Here is a 19,237-nt window from a genome sequence, read left to right on the forward strand (position 1 = left end):
CGAAAGGTAGCTCCTTGCTGGAACCTTTTGGGATTGGGTAGAGTGAGCCGGTATTCTTTTGTCCGACTCTGTCTGGGTGCGAGTGCAAGTGTATATTAGGGAGCCAGTTTTCTTTGGCCTGGCTCGCCATGGAACGTAGTGCAGTTTTCATTCAGTAGTAAGGAATCTTTTATATGTACCATCCTGTGGCTTTTTTACATCAGTTGTGCAACACTGGCTGGAATAAAACACTAGTCCAGTTAGCTCACTGATGGAGATCAAACCTAGATTGATTGCACTTCAGCCGAGCACTTTACCACATCCAGCACATAAACTTAGGCCCGAGACCAGACAGCTGGAGCTTAAACATTTATTGAGATGTCATTTAGAAAATATTTTTTTCCTGACCTTTCTTTGATTTTTATACTAAAATGTGTTTAAAATTGTTTCCACTGAAACCACCTTAAAATTAAATTTACATAAAAATAATTAAAATCTTCGGTCGTTAGAAGATGTGGACATTAACATGAGGAGAATAAAGAAACATATTGGTGGGATCAATCCCCGTCGGTGGGCCCATTGGGCTATTTCTCGTTCTAGCCTGTGCACCACAACTGGTATATCAAAGGCTGTGGTATGTACTACCCTGTCTGTGGGATGGTGCATATAAAAGATCTCTTGCTGCTGATTAAGAAGAGTAGCCCATGAAGTGGCGATAGCGGGTTTCCTCTCTCAATATCTGCGTAGTCCTTAACCATATGTCTGATGCCATATAACTGTAAATAAAATGTGTTGAGTGCGTCGTTAAATAAAACATTTCTTTCTTTCATGTAAAAGTGAATTTTTATTTTTTATTAGGTAAATGAAAAAGCTTTGAACGAATATGCATCAGAATTTAATATGAACTGTTAAAACCACACTGAATTCACTGAAAAATGAGAATTATGTTTGATCAAAAGCATGCTTGCCAACAAGAGTCGGTGAAGTATGAATCTAGCTTAAGGTATAAAAAAGAGAAGTCTAGCTTGGAAACTGAAAAGAATACTGGGTTGTTAAAACAGGATCAAACCAGTAGTATTTGATTGTTATGACAGTTTTAAATGTCTTTGTGCAATGGCTTTTTCGTTTTTTACAGCCCTGAAAGGTTTGTCAGCAAAGAATTCTGTTTACAGAGTGGTCACTTACGAGGCATACAAGAAGGAGATCTCACCGAAACGAGACGTCCCTGTGAGCAGGAAGCGGTCATCGGAAGATGTCGACATTGACATGGCGAACAAGAAGAGAAAGTCCCTGAATGTTCAGTGAGTACAGTAATAACTTAAACTATATTCAATTTGCAACCATTGTCGCATAGTTCCAAATAATAAATCCTTTTTTAACAACTGAAGTTACTTCTTGAATATAGCTCATTGTTGAAAATCAGTTTTTGTATATTAAATGTGGTTTTCAGTTGTCCTAATATTTGTGGTCACTCCAATTTCATTTTTTTTATATGTACGGAATAATTTGGAGGTAAATTTCAGTTTTGACTACTACCAATATTAAGATAACAAGAAACATATTTAATATAACAGACCGGCATTTTAAATATGAAAATGTATTGAATGTGTAATTTTAGTAGTTCTTAACAATGCTCTTTTAGTCAAAAACATGTTGCGGTAAAACCTGTCTAAAGTGGATCATGCTGGAGACCTAAATTTTGTCAATTTAGACAGGATCCAGATTTTAGAGGGTCTCATTTTAGAATTTAGAAAATTCTGAAGCAGGAAACTTAGCCGGTTTTGACAAGATTCTGGTTTGTCAGGGTCCGGTTTAGACAGGTTTCACTGTACAATGGCAACACACTCAGACAGCTCCTTTAAACCTTTTTGTTCCAGTTATATTAGAGGTGCTAGCCAGTAGTGATGCTTTCAAACAGGCAGCTAACAACAAACCCAACCTGGAAACCAATGGGGCCAAATTTACAATGCCTTCATGTTTTTGTCTTACACCAATGCTTTAAACACCAGGGGCCTAATTCACAAAGGAATCTTAGGCTCTGCTAGACAACAAAGCATTCACTTTGCAAGTCTTTTAGCATTGCACTGCGAGATCGCAAAGTTGCGAGAGTTTAGTGAATTAGGCCCCTGGAACCAGTTGTTCAAAGCTTAGTTAAATTAACCCTGGCTTAGTCTAATATTTTCCTTTTAATTATTATTGTATAAATACGAAATAAACTTTTAGAATTTATTATGATTGTTCTAAGACAAGTTTCAACACTATGTTTTCCAATTGTTATTTACATTGAATCAGTCTTTGGTTTTGAAAATTTCTGTTAACAATGGGTTACGTTAAGTAACATTTGAACAACTGGCCCCTGCTCTTTAGTAAAACAGGCTTGGTATAGTCGACCCACAATGCTTGCTGTAATCCAAACAACTAATTTTTCAGTAAAAATGTCTGTTCTGGTTTTTCCTGTTTTATCAATTTAACAATTCATTTAAATTTGTAAATGAACAACTAATAGCTAGGCCTAAAAAAAATATATATATATATATATATATATGAGAGAGAGAGAGAGACAGAGAGAGAGAGCAACCAAAGATAAAGACGCCATGGGAAGGGGATTACTCTGTACATGTCCGAAACAGTACATGTATATCTGGGAATCTACCTGAAACATGTACACGGGCATATGTGTACATAGAGCTGGGCAAAATCTCAGTATCGGTTATGACCACCACAAGCCCTGATAAGTTTGACAACAGTGACACATGGAAGCAATCAAACTTTGCACAACACGTTGTGGAATGTTCTGCCGCTCATCCTGCAGTGCTGTAAGAAGTTGCGGAAGTGTTGTCTGGTCAGAAATTCTGTGTAGTTGTTGCTGTTGTGGTTCGATTTCGAAGATGACACACCCGGATGTATCGATCTTGAGCAGCGGCAGTTACTCTGGGACGATCTGACCTTGGCCTGTCGTTAACACTTTGAGTGGTGTTGTACCATGCCCATAAAGCAGAGATGGTCTGTCTGGAGACGCCAAAGTGCCTTGCCACAGCTTGTTGAGTTGCCCCTGCTTGCAATCTCCCAATGACATTATTGCATTGATCTGATGTCAATATTGGCATTATTGCATTACCTACAGTGTTGTTATGCGGTCTGTTTGAATCACTGATGCTGTTGCCTTTTATGCCCCACCAATGGAGGGTTTGACATGCAAAGTTACAGAACTTCATGATGCACGTGCTTCTCTGAGGCTTGCACTTTTGCATTTCAGTACAAACATTGACTATGGCTATGTTTATGCAAATCGAACGTGTTTTATAATGTTCTTGCATCACCATTCGGTCACTTATTTGATTGTCTTTACGATGTCTTTGATTCTGTAAAACTAATCCTATAGCATTCTTTTTTTGAAGAGTATATATTATATATATATATATATATATATATATATATATATATATATATATATATATATATATATATATATATATATATATATATATATATATATATATATATTAATAGGTTTTCATCATTGATATTTTAATGTCACCCACTAAATCAATGTCTTACACTTTTGTACTTAGTTGCAATGCTAGCTCTGAATCCATCTAGCTTCATGTACATATGTTTGAATAAGAAAGTGCAACATATATGTAACTCAACTTTAGAGGGTATGGCAGTATAGGTTAAACCCACTTTGGAAATTGCAGTGCTTTGCTTTTAAAAACAAATTGTAATCTTAGCCATAACATTTACTACAACTAGTTCATTACAAAAAAACTAATCCCTTTAAAACATTCTTGGTATTATGTGAATCTCTGGTAAGCATAATACATTATTTTTATTCCTGATATATGATATTGACAATACTGAAGCACACGAGGGTAATAATCACTTTATCATATAATCTTGTTGTTGGGTTGACCATTGCAGTGTATTTGACCCTTTCGAGTTCAACCCAATGAGATTCTACTGTTTCTGGCCTTAACGGCAAGAGGTAAATATAAAAGGTGGTGGGTAAGAAAAATGGTGTGATGGGGGGGGGGGGGGGGGGGGGGGGGCCAAACACACACACAGACACACACACATACATAGGCCAGTGATTAGAGTGAACACTAATCAAGTTGTGAAAGGGTTAAATAATGGTATTGTCATTCTTTGCTGATTTGGGGTTGTTTTTGGTTGTTTTTTCTAGCTTTCTTTGCTTTGCATGTGCTTTTCGCTTTAGCTTAGTGTGTATAGTTTTTCATATTAACAGAGCTGCCCCATTTGTTTCAAGATTAAAACCTGCAATACTTGAAGACAAAAAACAAGAAAAGAATGGAAACAACAGTTCAGGTCGTCATAGCGACAAGAAGGCACAAGGTGATGCAAACGATGACCAAGGTATACATCGTTACTGTTTAGTTATAGTGCTTAAACTGGACACAGAACATTGTGTACATTGTTACTGTTTAGTGATAGTGTTTAAACTGGACACAGAACATTGTGTACATTGTTACTGTTTAGTGATAGTGTTTAAACTGGACACAGAACATTGTGTACATTGTTACTGTTTAGTGATAGTGTTTAAACTGGACACAGAACATTGTGTACATCGTTACTGTTTAGAGATAGTGCTTAAACTGGACACAGAACATTGTGTACATCGTTACTGTTTAGAGATAGTGCTTAAACTGGACACAGAACATTGTGTACATTGTTACTGTTTAGTGAGAGTGCTTAAACTGGACACAGAACATTGTGTACATCATTACTGTTTAGTAATAGTGCTTAAACCGAACTCAGAACATTGTATAAATATTTAGTGATAGTGCTTAAACTGGACACAGAACATTATGTACATTGTTACTGTTTAGAGATAGTGCTTAAACTGGACACAGAACATTGTGTACATCATTACTGTTTAGTGATAGTGTTAAACTGGACACAGAACATTGTGTACATCATTACTGTTTAGTGATAGTGCTTAAACTGGACACAGAACATTGTGTACGTCATTACTGTTTAGTGATAGTGCTTAAACTGGACACAGAACACTGTGTACATCTTTAGTAATAGTGCTTAAACTGGACACAGAACATTATATACATGTTTGCTCTTTAGAGATAGTACTTAAACTGGACATGGAAGATTCTTTACATCGTTACTGTTTAGTGATAGTGATTAAACTGGAAACAGAACATTCTTTACATCTTTAGTCATAGTGCTTAAACCGGATGCAGAACATTGTATACATCTTCAGTGATAGTGTTAAACTGGACACAGAACATTGTGTACATCGTTACTGTTTAGTGAGAGTGCTTAAACTGGACACAGAACATTGTGTACATCATTACTGTTTAGTAATAGTGCTTAAACCGAACTCAGAACATTGTATAAATATTTAGTGATAGTGCTTAAACCGGATGCAGAACATTGTATACATCTTCAGTGATAGTGTTAAACTGGACACAGAACATTGTGTACATCGTTACTGTTTAGTGATAGTGTTAAACTGGACACAGAACATTGTGTACATCATTACTGTTTAGTGATAGTGCTTAAACTGGACACAGAACATTGTGTACATCATTACTGTTTAGTAATAGTGCTTAAACCGAACTCAGAACATTGTATAAATATTTAGTGATAGTGCTTAAACTGGACACAGAACATTATGTACATTGTTACTGTTTAGAGATAGTGCTTAAACTGGACACAGAACATTGTGTGCATTGTTACTGTTTAGTAATAGTGCTTAAACTGGACTCAGAACATTGTGTACATTGTTACTATTTAGAGATAGTGCTTAAACTGGACACAGAACATTGCGTACATCGTTACTGTTTAGAGATAGTGCTTAAACTGGACACAGAACATTGTATAAATATACAGGTACATGTGTATACAGGTCTTGTTGGCTTGTAAACCAATGACCCATCCACAGCAACACATTATTACCTAAAGACCTTACAAATTGGCATATACTTTTAAATTTGCATTCTATTATTAGGTCTCTAGTTAAGGTGTTGCTGTTGATGAAAGAAAGAAATGTTTTATTTAACGACGCACTCAACTCATTTTATTTACGATTATATGGCGTCAGACATATGTTAAGGACCACACAGATTTAGAGAGGAAACCCACTGTCACCACTTCATGGGCTACTCTTTCCGATTAGCAGCAAGGGATCTTTAATTTGCACTTCCCACAGGCAGGATAGCACAAACCATGGCCTTTGTTGAACCAGTTATGGATCACTGGTTGGTGCAAGTGGTTTACACCTACCCATTGAGCCTTGCGGAGCACTCACTCAGGGTTTGGAGTCGGTATCTGAATTAAAAATCCCATGCCTCGACTGGGATCCAAACCCAGTACTTACCAGCTTGTTGACCGATGCCCTAACCACGACACCACCGAGGCCGGTTGCTGTTGATGAGTCACTTGCTTACAAGCCAACAAGACCTGTGTACCTGAGCGTAACGTTTTCAAAGATTTATTTAAAATGAGTGATGTCAAACTAATTTGTACTAATCATGATGACATCATATTACCGATGGCGGTGACTTTTATACTGTGATTTACTAAAAACTGAATTAAAATGTTATTTTAGAAGTGTAGGATAAATAGAATTTGCTACTCGTGTTTATTAATATGGAAAATATCAACCTTGTCTACTAAATCGGTATTTGTCGAGGCTATTAACATAGACCAAGTTGATATTTTTAATATTAAAAAACACTCATGACGAATCCTCTATATTTAAAATTTTACTCAGATGATGCAAACCAATTATAACGGATGATGGCGGATGGAATTCCACCTGATTCCCAACACTAGTTGAATAACATTGGTTATACTTAAATACAAAATTATAGTATAGCTGAGATAGCACTTTACAGCTTTACTTAAATTTAGTCCCAATATTTTCTATATATTTCTAACACTACCATAATTTTACAGCCTTTTTAGACCTGTTCTGTTTCCTCTCTTTAATTATTTATTTTTAATTTAGAATAGCATGTGAACAAAAAATTGCAAATAATTCATGAAATAACAGCATGCTATGTATAAAAACTATATAATTATTTCCCATATTGCTATTATATTTTGTATAGTGCATAAAATGTTTGGATTTTTTTTTTTTTTCAGGAGATAATAAAATGGAAACTGGGGAAAAACTCTTTGATGAATCCGAAAACTGGGATTGACCAAGCAAGAGATTCTTGAAATAAATACATCAAGTGTTTTGGGGCCTTTTTCCAAGGAACATGTCAACGGAACTACAATGTATATTTTTTGCTTCAACAAAATGTGATCTGTTTACATGTATTGTCTTTAGTTGTCAGATTCCATTGTACATTTATGTTCCTTGAGGTCATTCACTTCATAGTAACTGCAGATATTTTCTGTTAAACTACACATTTAGAATCTTTGGCTTTGGCTAAACAAAGATTGTTAGTTGCTAGTGTGTCACTGATGATTGCATTTATGTAAGTTGTATCTTTGTTATAGAATTGTTGTTTATAATAGTGCTTTTGAGAATAACGTTACTGGTAGTTTTAACCTGACTAGGCATGTTCCACTATTACTACCATTACAGAACACTTTAGTTTGCCTAACCTGCTGCACTTTGTGGCTTCAAAAGTTTACATTTACTACTTACCTTTTTAGATCTGATACCCTGACCCCTTACTATATTCAATAAGTAACTAACTAAATTTATATACTGTAATATATTTATGTACAAAATTCCCAAGCAAAGTTTAAGAAAAAGAAATTTATGGTCATTATTCATGCTACAACAATTAATGTCTGTGTTTTGGCAATAGCTGCCTTTCTCAGAAAAACATGATTCTATGTTCTTCTTTTTCATGATATATCATTTTCCATTGTTTATTAATCTTCCTATTCAAGAATGAGAGTTTTGTTCTTGAAAACCAACTTGCAGGGCAGAAGATTTCGCCAAATTATCTATTAAGCTTCAAAATGTTATAGATACACGGTTATTTTGTAGAAAAATATCAATGATTACATAACATTATTTCGACAAATGAAAAATTAATAAAATTCACCTATTGTTTTTAAAATTTGCATATTAGCAAATTTGGTGAGTGCCAGACCTATCCCTTAATGTGGATATAACAGCTGTTGAAACATCTTCCTCTAAGGAAGGAAATGTTTTATTTAACGATACACTCAACACATTGTATTTACGGTTATATGGCGTCAGTGTTCCTTAAAGGAAGGAAATGTTTTATTTAACGATACACTCAACACATTGTATTTACGGTTATATGGCGTCAGTGTTCCTTAAAGGAAGGAAATGTTTTATTTAACGATACACTCAACACATTGTATTTACGGTTATATGGCGTCAGTGTTCCTTAAAGGAAGGTACCAGTAACTGCTGCCAAAATGTCAGATATTAATTGTAGTGTAAGAGTGATCATGATTTGTTTTCAACTAAATTTCATTGGGGTGGGTTGAATGGCACTTAACAAATAATTACACTGGCATGTATACTAAATACACCATATCTCGTCTGTTGAATGTTGTACTTGTTTGATGGTTCAGAAATGGATACAGGACTCATTTTTTTAATTATTAAATCCTATCATTGACAGTTATATGGCTTCATAATAAGGCAACTGGTCATTTTGGTGAATTGTTTTTAATTAAAACAAAGTGTATATTATTTACAACATTAGGCATTGATATAAGTCGACAACAGTCAATCAGGTTGCTACTAAAATGTATTATACAAAAACCACACCACCTAAATTTGGATCATTTGTATGTTATTTAAATACATGTATAAACTGCACATACATATACAAGAATCAGTACAAAAACAGGGATGTGAATGAATAAAAAACTAACTATAGTCCTTTCCACAGGGAATGCCTTTTTTCATACTATGAAATTTACTAAATATTTATTTCTGAACCGATTATTTTCTAAATTGCACACAAAAGTAGTTTTTGTGGATTTTTTGCAAACTGAAATTATTTACAAAAAAAACAAAAACATTTTTGTATGAAGATGGGGCAGACTATAAAGTGTTTGCAAAGGGATTTTGTACAGGAATTGTGAACTTGATAAATGTGTCGTGAACTATACATTACGGTTTACCAAGCCTGTAAGGCTCAGAATTCATTTTATGGAATGGGAAGTAATCTGTGCCAACAATATTTTAACCTAGAAGAAAATGCTAAAAATTAAGTACTTCTTGTACAGGGCCCCGTTCCATGAAGCGATCTTAGCACTAAGATTACCTTAGACCCATAGCTACCCTATGCACTAAGTTGATCTTGGGACTAAGATCGCTTCGTGGAACAGGGCCCTGGTATGTAAATTGAAAGAACTAATCTCTTTTTAAATTATTGGGTTGTTTGGAGGGGGTTATAGGTTTTTTATATCATATATATAATACTGGTAAAAGTAAAGTTTGTTTTATTTAACGACGACGCTAGAGCACATTAATTTTTTATCTTATCATCGGCTATTGGATGTCAAACATATGGTCATTCTGACACTGTTTTTAGAGGAAACCCGCTGTCGCCACATAGGCTACTCTTTTTACGACAGGCAGCAAGGGATCTTTTATTTGCGCTTTCCCACAGGCAGGATAGCACAAACCATGGCCTTTGTTGAACCAGTTATGGATCACTGGTCGGTGCAAGTGGTTTACACCTACCCATTGAGCCTTGCAGAGCACTCACTCAGGGTTTGGAGTCGGTATCTCGATTAAAAATCCCATGCCTCGACTGGGATCCGAACCCAGTACCTACCAGCCATAATACTGGTAGTCCTAATGTTGACATAGCACAAATTTCTTAATCTGATAGTTGGGCAATGCTTTCAAAAGGAAAGCAAAGGTTGTTTCTGTAATAATTTAATCAATAATCATATTGTGTACTTCGCGTGGCAATTGCCTGTTGCTCCCTGTCAGTTAAAAGACTCGCCTGGTGTGTTCTGTGTCATTGTAATATTTATAAAAGTCCACAACAATGTCTTCTTGATGTTTGGCTACTTAGAATTTGGTTGGTACTGGGATTTGGTAAATATTTTTCAAAAAATACATTCGATTTAATCATCCTATTTGGCAACTGAAAACATTTTTAACTGATCACAAGTGTAAGCATTTACCTGTCACCAAATGCCATGGAATGTGCTGTCATGTCTGTGGTAATATGCATGTAAAAGATCCCTTGCTGTTAATAAAAACAAATGTAGTGTGTTTCCTTTCAATTCCACATGTCAGAATTATCAAATATTTGACATCCAATAGCCGATGTTTAATTAATCAATGTGCTCTAGTGGTGTCGCCAAACTTTAACATTTACTTGTTTTCAAAAACGGTTTGAAATTTTTTTGTTGAAGAACTGCTGAACACTTTTGTTGATGACTACACATTCAGAGTTAAATTGTACCATGATTGACAGAAGGAAATGTAAATACATTTTATTTCAAAAAACAAACTGAGTTTTAACCAGAACAGCAACACATTCAGTGGTACCAAGTACCTCCAAACAAAATACAAATCTAGAATTCAACAGACAAAAGTAGGCAGCATCTTCAAAGTAGTCTACATCAGTTTAGGAAGCCTTCAAAGTATCTATTTCAGCCTCAGCATTTTAAACGTGTGTAGTTGAGCAAGAAAGAAAAACAAGGTCAGTCTTATCTGGTTTAGATTCATTATGAGTTCGTACATTTTCTTTTTTCCATATTTATAGTCAGTAAACAGTATGAATAACATCCCTTTAACCAAGTATGTGCACTTGTTGGCCCCGTAAGGCTGATGTCAGCTTACTGTCTTGAATACAAACATTTGTTTTACTGTTCCAGTCACAGGAAGCAAAATGGATATGCTATCTCTGGTAGATGTTAAAGTATGAAATACTGTTTACAGTGTTAACACTGGTTACAAAGTTATTTCGTCATCTTCTAAAAAGGTGACACTAATAAAAATGAATGTAATGTTGTCGTTGGTGTTGTCTTTTTTACTATTGATTTTGTTTTGGTTTCTTTTCCAAACCCTGAGTGAGTGCTCCGCAAGGCTCAATGGATAGGTGTAAACCACTTGCACCTACCAATGATCCATAACTGGTTCAACAAAGGCCATGGTTTGTGCTATCCTGCATGTGGGAAGCGCAAATAAAAGATCCTTTGCTGTGTCATAAAAGAATAGCCTATGTGGCGACAGCAGGTTTCCTCTAAAAAAAACAGTGTCAGAATGACCACATGTTTGACGTCCAATAGCCGATGATAAGATAAAAACAGTGTCAGAATGACCATGTGTTTGACGTCCAATAGCCGATGATAAGATAAAAACAGTGTCAGAACGATCGTATGTTTGACGTCCAATAGCCGATGATAGATAAAAACAGTGTCAGAATGACCATGTGTTTGACGTCCAATAGCCGATGATAAGATAAAAAATCAATGTGCTCTAGCGGCGTCGTTAAATAAAACAAACTTTTTTTCTCTCTTTTTTTTCTTTGTATCCGCTAAATATGTAAAGACAAAACCAAAATACTGACACACTTTGAAAACAATTTGGTTTCAATGTGACACTAACAAAAATATCTAATGTATATCTATTAATGCATTACTATAACATGCTAAGATGTATTAAAGCATGTCAACGTGGGTTTCTGAGTTTATAAGGAGGATCTTTTCATGCAATTATCACAAAATGTGAGGACAGTCACAAACACTTCCAATCAGGTTATATCGCTTATTCGACCTTGAATTTTTTGAAGGGTGCACTTGAAATTACTAGCTATCCGTTGTGAAATTCCACCAAACAGCATTCCTAATGCTCGCTCCCTCTGATCATTGCCAAGTCGTAGCATTGTTTCATATCAACTTCAAAGTGTGTCAGTATATAATTGTGTTTTACTGTCATATTGTTTTAGCTAATTTTGTCATATACATGACTTCTAAAAATTGTTTTAGTAAACTTTGACTGGTGATACACGCAAAAAAACACGAGTATTTCACATAGTTATGAAAAATATTGAAATGAGCATTAGGCTAGGATTTGTTCAGAATGAAATTTGTCATTGTGTTCCTTCTAAATTGTTATTTAAGACATTAGTTTAAGAACATGCCACAATGCTGACAACTTTCAACGGAAGAAGTTGTATTTTCCCTCATATAAAAAGGAAAATGCTAAAATATCTAATAGCCCTTAATTGATTTTTCTGAGTACAGTATAGGCAGATATACTGAACCATATTTGAATAATGCTGCCTCAGTATATTAAATACAGTCCAATTTTTGATAAAAGTTTCAAGCAGCCGAAAAATGTGAAAATATAGAAAATAATGCATTTCAGGCATTGCTTAACTTTTGCCGATGAGTATATCATTCATACATATTGCATTATTATTAATATTAATATCTAGTATATCATTCATTTATGTATCTGTTAAACATTTATGTGGATTATTTTTTCCATATAGTATTTTTGGGACACAAAATGTGCAGCTGTACCCCTATTCAAATGGCAATATCTTTTTAATCCACCAATATGTTTTTTCTGCAGACAAGCAGATATTAAATTCATATATAATAGGGTATCTAAAAATACTTGTCTCCAAAAATCCCTAGATGGGGGGGGGGGGGGGGGGGTTCGGTATCTGGCTCATGGACTATTAAGGGTTCACACACAGCAGAGGTCCTCGGCAGAAATCCATGTGTGTGTGCCTCATACTACTCCAGAACTGTCCCTGTACTCCGATATTAGTACCCCGTTCGCTTGAGCTCAAGGCCCTGGCCTCCCGTGCACATTAAACATTGGTATGATACAAATTGTGCAATTCTTAAGAAAAGTTTTAAATTATTATGCTCCAAAGAGTGTTTAACGTGCACATTCAGAGCAAGCTGTTGTAGCGCACGCCTGTCCTGTCCAGGATAGGAACTGGCTGTGGTGGATTGGAGGGGGGCCGCCTACACTGGCAGGTGCAAGGGAGCACCAGCAGCCCGACCGGGGTCGGTAACAGGCGGAGGGTGGTTTTTGGTGTTATGGAATTTGGAATGTACCGTAGGATTAATGCCAACGAGAAAGGGTGCACAGTGTTATTGAAGGAAATTGGGCGCAATTTTGAATGGTCCATCAAAAAATAAAGAGGGAGCTACATATGTTTTGAATTAGTATGCCAAAAGTAGCTCGTTACTAGGACCTAAAATGTACACAAATAATTTAGACATAATGGTTTGTCCAATAAAACAGTTGATAAGCAAAGAGAAATGATTTGCATGGTGAAATATAGTAAAAATGGACACTTAAGTTTGGTCAAGTTACAAACCTGTAACACATTTGGGTAACGTTACAAGAGAGTTAAAAAAAGTTTGTGAAGGACAAACAGTGAAATACCGTCAACAATAGACTGAAACTCGACTCCATAACTGTTACTTCTCAGACGCACGTACGTTTGGGGGGGGGGGGGGGGGGTGTAAATGCATTTTGTGGTATTGGAAATTCCAGGATGACCAGAAAAAATTTGGTTGTACGGACATGGATAAGCTAAATAAAATATAAGTAAAGTTTGATTTCAGTGATCATAAACGGCTCTAATAGTGGAAAATATGACTTGGTGTTTAAAAAATAGGGTCTGTCAAACATTTGATAATATTGATTCGTAGTCATCAGAGGAAACCCGCTACATTTTCCCATTAGTAGTATATGCACCATCCCACAAAACGATAGCACATACCGCTGCCTTTGATATAGCCTACCAGTCGCGGTGCACCGGCTGGAACGAGAAATGGCCCAATGAGCCCACCAACGGGGATCGATCCAAGACCGACCGTGCATCAGGTGTGCTCTTGATTACTGGGTTACGTTCCGCCCTTTCTTCAGCAAATGACGCCCATGCCCGTATACATATTATCTGTATAAGCGGGGGCTGGACGAAGTCCGGTGGTAAAGCGCATGCCTGATGCGCGGTCGGTCTAGGATTGATCCCCGTCGGTGGGCTCATTGAGCTATATCTGGTATATGAAAGGCCACTGGCTACTAATAGAAAAATATAGCAGGTTTCCTCACTATGTCAAAATTACCATATGTTTGACATCCAGGGGTGGGTAAAGTGTTCGCTTGATGCGTGGTCGGTCTGGGATCAATCCCCGCCGGTGGACCCATTGGGCTATTTCTCGTTCCAGCCAGTGCTCCACAATTGGTGTAACAACGGCCGTGGTATGTACAATCCTGTCTGTGGGATTGTGCACATAAAAGATCCCTTGCTGCTAATCCAAAAGAGTAGCCCATGAAGTGACGACAGCGGGTTTCCTCTCTCAGTATCTGTGTGGTCCTTGGCCATATGTCTGACGCCATGTAACCGTAAATAAAATGTGTTGAGTGTGTTGTTAAATATCAACTTCTTTTTTTTCTTTCCTTTGACATCCAATAGCCGATTATTACTAAATCAATGTGCTCTAGTGGTGTCGTTAAACAAAACAAACTTAAAACTTCTTAATCTGTATAAGCAAGCTGTGTTGTAGGCCTATTGGCACTATTTTCATTAATTAACGTTCTTGATTTAGGCCCTACCTTACACAAAAATAAATAGAATGTGTTGGTAAATAGTAAAAGTAGGTTTTTCTGAACTTTTTTTTTTTTTTTTTTTTTTTTATTACCCCTTTCAACTCCCCACCCCCATTATAATGTATTTCTTTTTTAAAAAGAAGTTACACCGGATGTTTACAAATAGGAAATATTTCCTTAACGACCACAGACTTATGCTCGGCGCAGACGAGCGTTTTTTAACGGATGCGTCTCGTGTGCGCCTAGATACGATAACGTAGCGCTGACATCGACGCATTTACGTTGCCTGACGCGTGTCAGCATGGAGGAAACTCAATTATGTACACAAGTAGCACTTTACTTGTAAAAAAAGGTACCATAATATTGGCGAGAAACGTGCCGCTGTGATCTGTGGCGGCGCTGCTACGAAGAAATGACATCAATATTCCGTAACGGTAACCGAGACGTAGTCGAAAGTTTCCGTTACAATACCGTAACTAGTGTGCGCCTACCTGCGATGCGTTCCTGCGATCCACTGATGATTTCTTTTATTAATTAATTTATTTATACTTTACTCTAGGAAAAATAACAAAGATTAAATGTAATTTATTAATACATTTTAAAACATAATAATCTTTATTTAAAACATTATGTACATAGAGGATTCGTCACGAGTATTTTTTAATATGGAAAATATCAACCGAGTCTATGTTAATCGGTATTTGTCAAGGCTCTGCGATATAAATCTTTCTTATTAATTATTATTATTATTAGGCATAGTACAATGAATGCAATAATTTATATTTTTTAATTTCATCTATTTAGAAATGTCATTAATTACACGTGCCTAGTCTTTGTTTCAAAGATGAGCAGTTGGAAATTATTTGTGTTGAAATATTTACATGTTAGTCATTTTTAATGGTCGGGTCTGTTTTCACAGTTCTATTCATCACTGAAACCAATAATTGTTAATTGTTAAACTGTCAGGAGAGGCCATTTCGAAAGGCGTGTTACTGAATAGACAGATGATTGGTCAGTATAAAAATGTGAACGCAAGGCAGACGCAAGTAGGCGCACACGTGCTTTTTTAGACGGATGCGGCAGGAGACGGATGCGTTTGTGCGTCTAAAGTCAAACATGTTTGATATTTGAAAAATCGACGCAGCGCTAAAAAACGCAACGCAGAGGGGGTCGCACACGATGCGTTTTTACTGCGTTCGTACGGATGCGTTAAAAAACGCTCGTCTGCGCCGGGCATTAGTTACGTTTGACATATAGTCCGTCCCATCCTACAAAAATACTTTCAGTTTTTTTGTAAATTTCAGTTTGGTTTGACATGTAAGAAAAAAAATAAGTGTTTTGGAAATACTATTTTTGTGTGCAATTTAGAAAACAATCGACTTAGAAAATAAATGTGGAGAGGACAAACAAGTTTTTGACTCGGCCAAGTCAGTTTCAGAAAGTTGCAATAAATTACTATCCTACCCCCCCCCCCCCCCCCCCCCCCCCCCCCCCCCCCCCCCCCTCTTAGCCTACTGTAGCCCTATTCGCTTTTCATACAGGCTAAATTAAGGCGATTCTAAAAAAAAAAAAAAAAAAATGTCAATTATAATTAATTCTATTATTTTTGCTATAGCTATAGCAATAAAGTTTGATGTACAGTGGACGAGTAAACTTTCATTCGGGAGGTTTGGTGGCCCTTAAAAGGGCCTTTATAACGTCGCTCCTTCACCGGCGACATTTCCTGGAGTGTTCCTGTCCTTGCTTTCGAGGGTCTACAGAATGATGTCCTCTGGATCTCTCCAGCAAACTGGCGTCTTGGTATGAGCAATGGAATCAAAGTTTACCATTGTCGATGGACAGGAAACGGGCTCCGAGGAAAGTCCCGGCGTCGGAGCAACCCGGTTGTCTTTACGGGAGGTACATTTCAACATCGCGTTGACAAAGAATCTCAAAACTTTTACGAATGCCACAGACATGACAATAGTTTTGTTTTTGAATCAATTCAAAATCAGATAATGTAATTGTTTCAGCATTGTCTTTATATACTGGTCGTGCGGACGTAATAAAAGCACATGTCAACTTCTAAATGACGTTTTATCGTTGATTAATATTTTGTGTTTGTGAGTTGGAGATTATATTATTTTAAACTTTATTGAGATCATGTTAGTTCTGGAAAAACATTAAAAGTAGTTTTTCGATAGCTTTCTTTTTGTTGCGTTATTTTGAAAAATTATAAAGAAAGGTATTTAAAAGTAATATTGCTGATAACCGTTTCATAATCATATATCATCTTGTCATCATTATTGTAATTGCCAGAATTATTAATCAAAACCAACAATCGAACTATTTTCGCGACCCACGGGTTCTCCAGGGCTCGAATTTAACGGCTGCCATGCGGCAAATTGCTGCAATGCCCCAGTCAAATCCAACAATGGCCAGAAAATCTATATGAACTGGCCGTGCCATGTTATTTTGCAGGATACTAATTGGTCATAATGCTCGAAAGCGATTTCATAATGTTTTATTACGAATCCAGTGTTCTAGTTGACCCATTTTAAAGGGCGCTGCGCGTTGGTTGAGACACATACACGCACACACACACACCTTCGTATTTTCATGAATTAAATTCACGAGCGTAGGAAGGTGACAAAAGGGGAGGGGGGGGGGACACTTTTACATTTACAAATTTTTACACTATTATAAAGCAAAATATCTGAAAAGTGGGGGGCACTTGCTCCCCGCACCACCACTTCGGCCCAAACTAGAATTCCTGACGCATCGGAAACAAAGAAAATGGCTGCCCCAGTTAGCAGGAATAATCACAGTTTTTTATTAACTCTAAAATTACGCATTTTGTCATTTCTTAAAGTGTCAGTATGTGTTGGTCGTCCGGTATGCATCTTTCCATCACACCAGGCTCAATTTGAGTTGACCCTCCCTTTAAGTAATTACAGTGGTTGCTTTTTGATTACAGGTGCACATACCATACGGGTATATTAGTATATAAGGCGTTGAACAATCTGACACCTGCATATATAAGTGATTATTTCATACCATCATCAGGCTCGAATAAATATAACCTGAGATCAGCAACGCATAATAATCTTGTATTGCCAAGACCAAACACTGAATTGTATAAACACTCCTGATATTCTGGTGTTCGTTTAAAAGACCGTATTGAAAAAATCATAACAACACTGGCTCTTGAAAATGTTTAGTAAAATCTTTACTCTGGAGTCTGTACGTTTACATTCTATTTATTTATGATTATATCAAGTTGTGATAACATTTGTTTGTGTATGTAAAAACAATTGTATTAATTATATATGGGTATTTACTTTACAGTTTCGATGCATTTAATGAAGAATAGCTAGTGCACCACGACTGGTACATCAAATGCCGTGGTATGTGATATCCTGTCTATGGGATGGTGCATATAAAAGATCCCTTGCTGCAAATCGAAAAGAGTAGCCCATGAAGTGGCGACAGTGGGTTTCCTCCCTCTGTGTCTGTGTGGTCCTTAACCATATGTCCGACGCTATATAACCGTAAATAAAATGTGTTGAGTGCGACGTTAAATAAACAATCAAGGATAATTATGTTGTTTTGTTATTACATTGTTTATTTCATTGTATGCAGAGTAATAGATTTTAATGCCTTTTAAATTCTCTTCTTAACCGTTTAATGAATTTTAGACTATTAACTACTCGGTTCCCCCCCCCCCCCCCTTCCCCCGTCAAACCAAAAAAATCCTAGCTATGGCCCTGAACTATGTTTTTAATCTGGTCAACTATTCTATAATATAAAAAGTTCAAGCAGTGTGCTTGAAATGTTATTAGTAAGTTGTGTGGACATAATGTAATATATTAACTGACACGCACACATACACACACACACACACACACACACACACCTGGGGGGATTCATTGCATCATACGGAGCTCTGTTGGGAGTTCCATGACTTTGGTGTACGGTGACGCGGTTACCCCGAAGAGGAAGGAGGAAGAGGAAACGTGCGCCAGGGGCGTCACAGGGCGGGAGACCAAAACTGGTGGCTCAACCGCCAGCGGCGGTCCCGTCTGTGCCCCCCCCCCCCCCCCCGGGACCCGACAAACCAGCGGAGCCAGATTTTCCTAGACAGACTGAGCCACTGGAAGAGTCAACTGCACTGTTGTGTACCGCTATCTGCGAGACTCCACGGCCAGCGTCTCTCGTTCCAACCCTTTCGTGGTGGTCGGCGTCGAGTTCCCCACCCCCGGGGAACTCCGCCAAGACCACCATGGATGTTGGTGTTGCAAAGCGGAAGGCCGTCACTCCGCCGAGTGACCAACCAGCCAAGGCTGGCCTTCCGCTACCGCCCGGGGCAGGGACGCCGCCTGGAGCCTCGCAGTAGCTAAGATCAAGGGCCAGTACGCTAGATACTTGGTCGGGGACACTTCCGACATCGACTCACTGCCAGGAGGAGTGCTCGGGGCAGCGTTCAAGTCCTTTCCAGACGGCAGTGAAGTCGGGATCCACTCGAAGGAACTACGGGACGGGACGATAGGACTTGTGATGACGTCGCGCCGGGATGTTCTTTACCGACAGGAGATAGATACTCTTCAAGGAAATGGACAACTACACCGTCCACAGAGTACTGAACATCATCGCCGGCGCCCAGTACGTTCAGCTAGCCAAGACCTTGCTAGCTCACCGGTGGAGGAAACTGGTACCACTCTTCAACGAGAAGTACTTCAACTCGTACCCGTA

At 37.4% G+C, this 19,237-nt stretch overlaps 1 protein-coding gene across 5 annotated transcripts in view; it reads left to right on the forward strand.

Moving 5' to 3' along the window:
• Positions 1 to 17,936, forward strand: part of LOC121378405 (poly(A)-specific ribonuclease PARN-like) — a 62,877-nt gene extending 44,941 nt beyond the window's left edge. The window contains exons 20-23 of one of the 5 annotated variants that reach the window (XR_005958723.1): positions 1,115 to 1,280; positions 4,226 to 4,353; positions 7,102 to 7,239; positions 17,834 to 17,931. Coding sequence is in view for 4 of the 5 variants with exons in the window: in XM_041506560.1 (XP_041362494.1) it covers positions 1,115 to 1,280; positions 4,226 to 4,353; positions 7,102 to 7,160 (353 nt within the window). In the remaining variant the exon portion in view is untranslated. Of the gene's footprint in view, positions 1 to 1,114; positions 1,281 to 4,225; positions 4,354 to 7,101; positions 9,489 to 17,833 lie in introns of those variants that run through there. The other 4 variants (XM_041506560.1, XM_041506561.1, XM_041506562.1 and 1 more) reach the window with 4 other exon arrangements.
• The last annotated feature ends 1,301 nt before the right edge of the window (positions 17,937 to 19,237 follow it).

This window comes from Gigantopelta aegis, chromosome 8 (genome assembly GCF_016097555.1).
Source record: "Gigantopelta aegis isolate Gae_Host chromosome 8, Gae_host_genome, whole genome shotgun sequence".
NCBI lineage: Eukaryota > Metazoa > Mollusca > Gastropoda > Neomphalida > Peltospiridae > Gigantopelta > Gigantopelta aegis.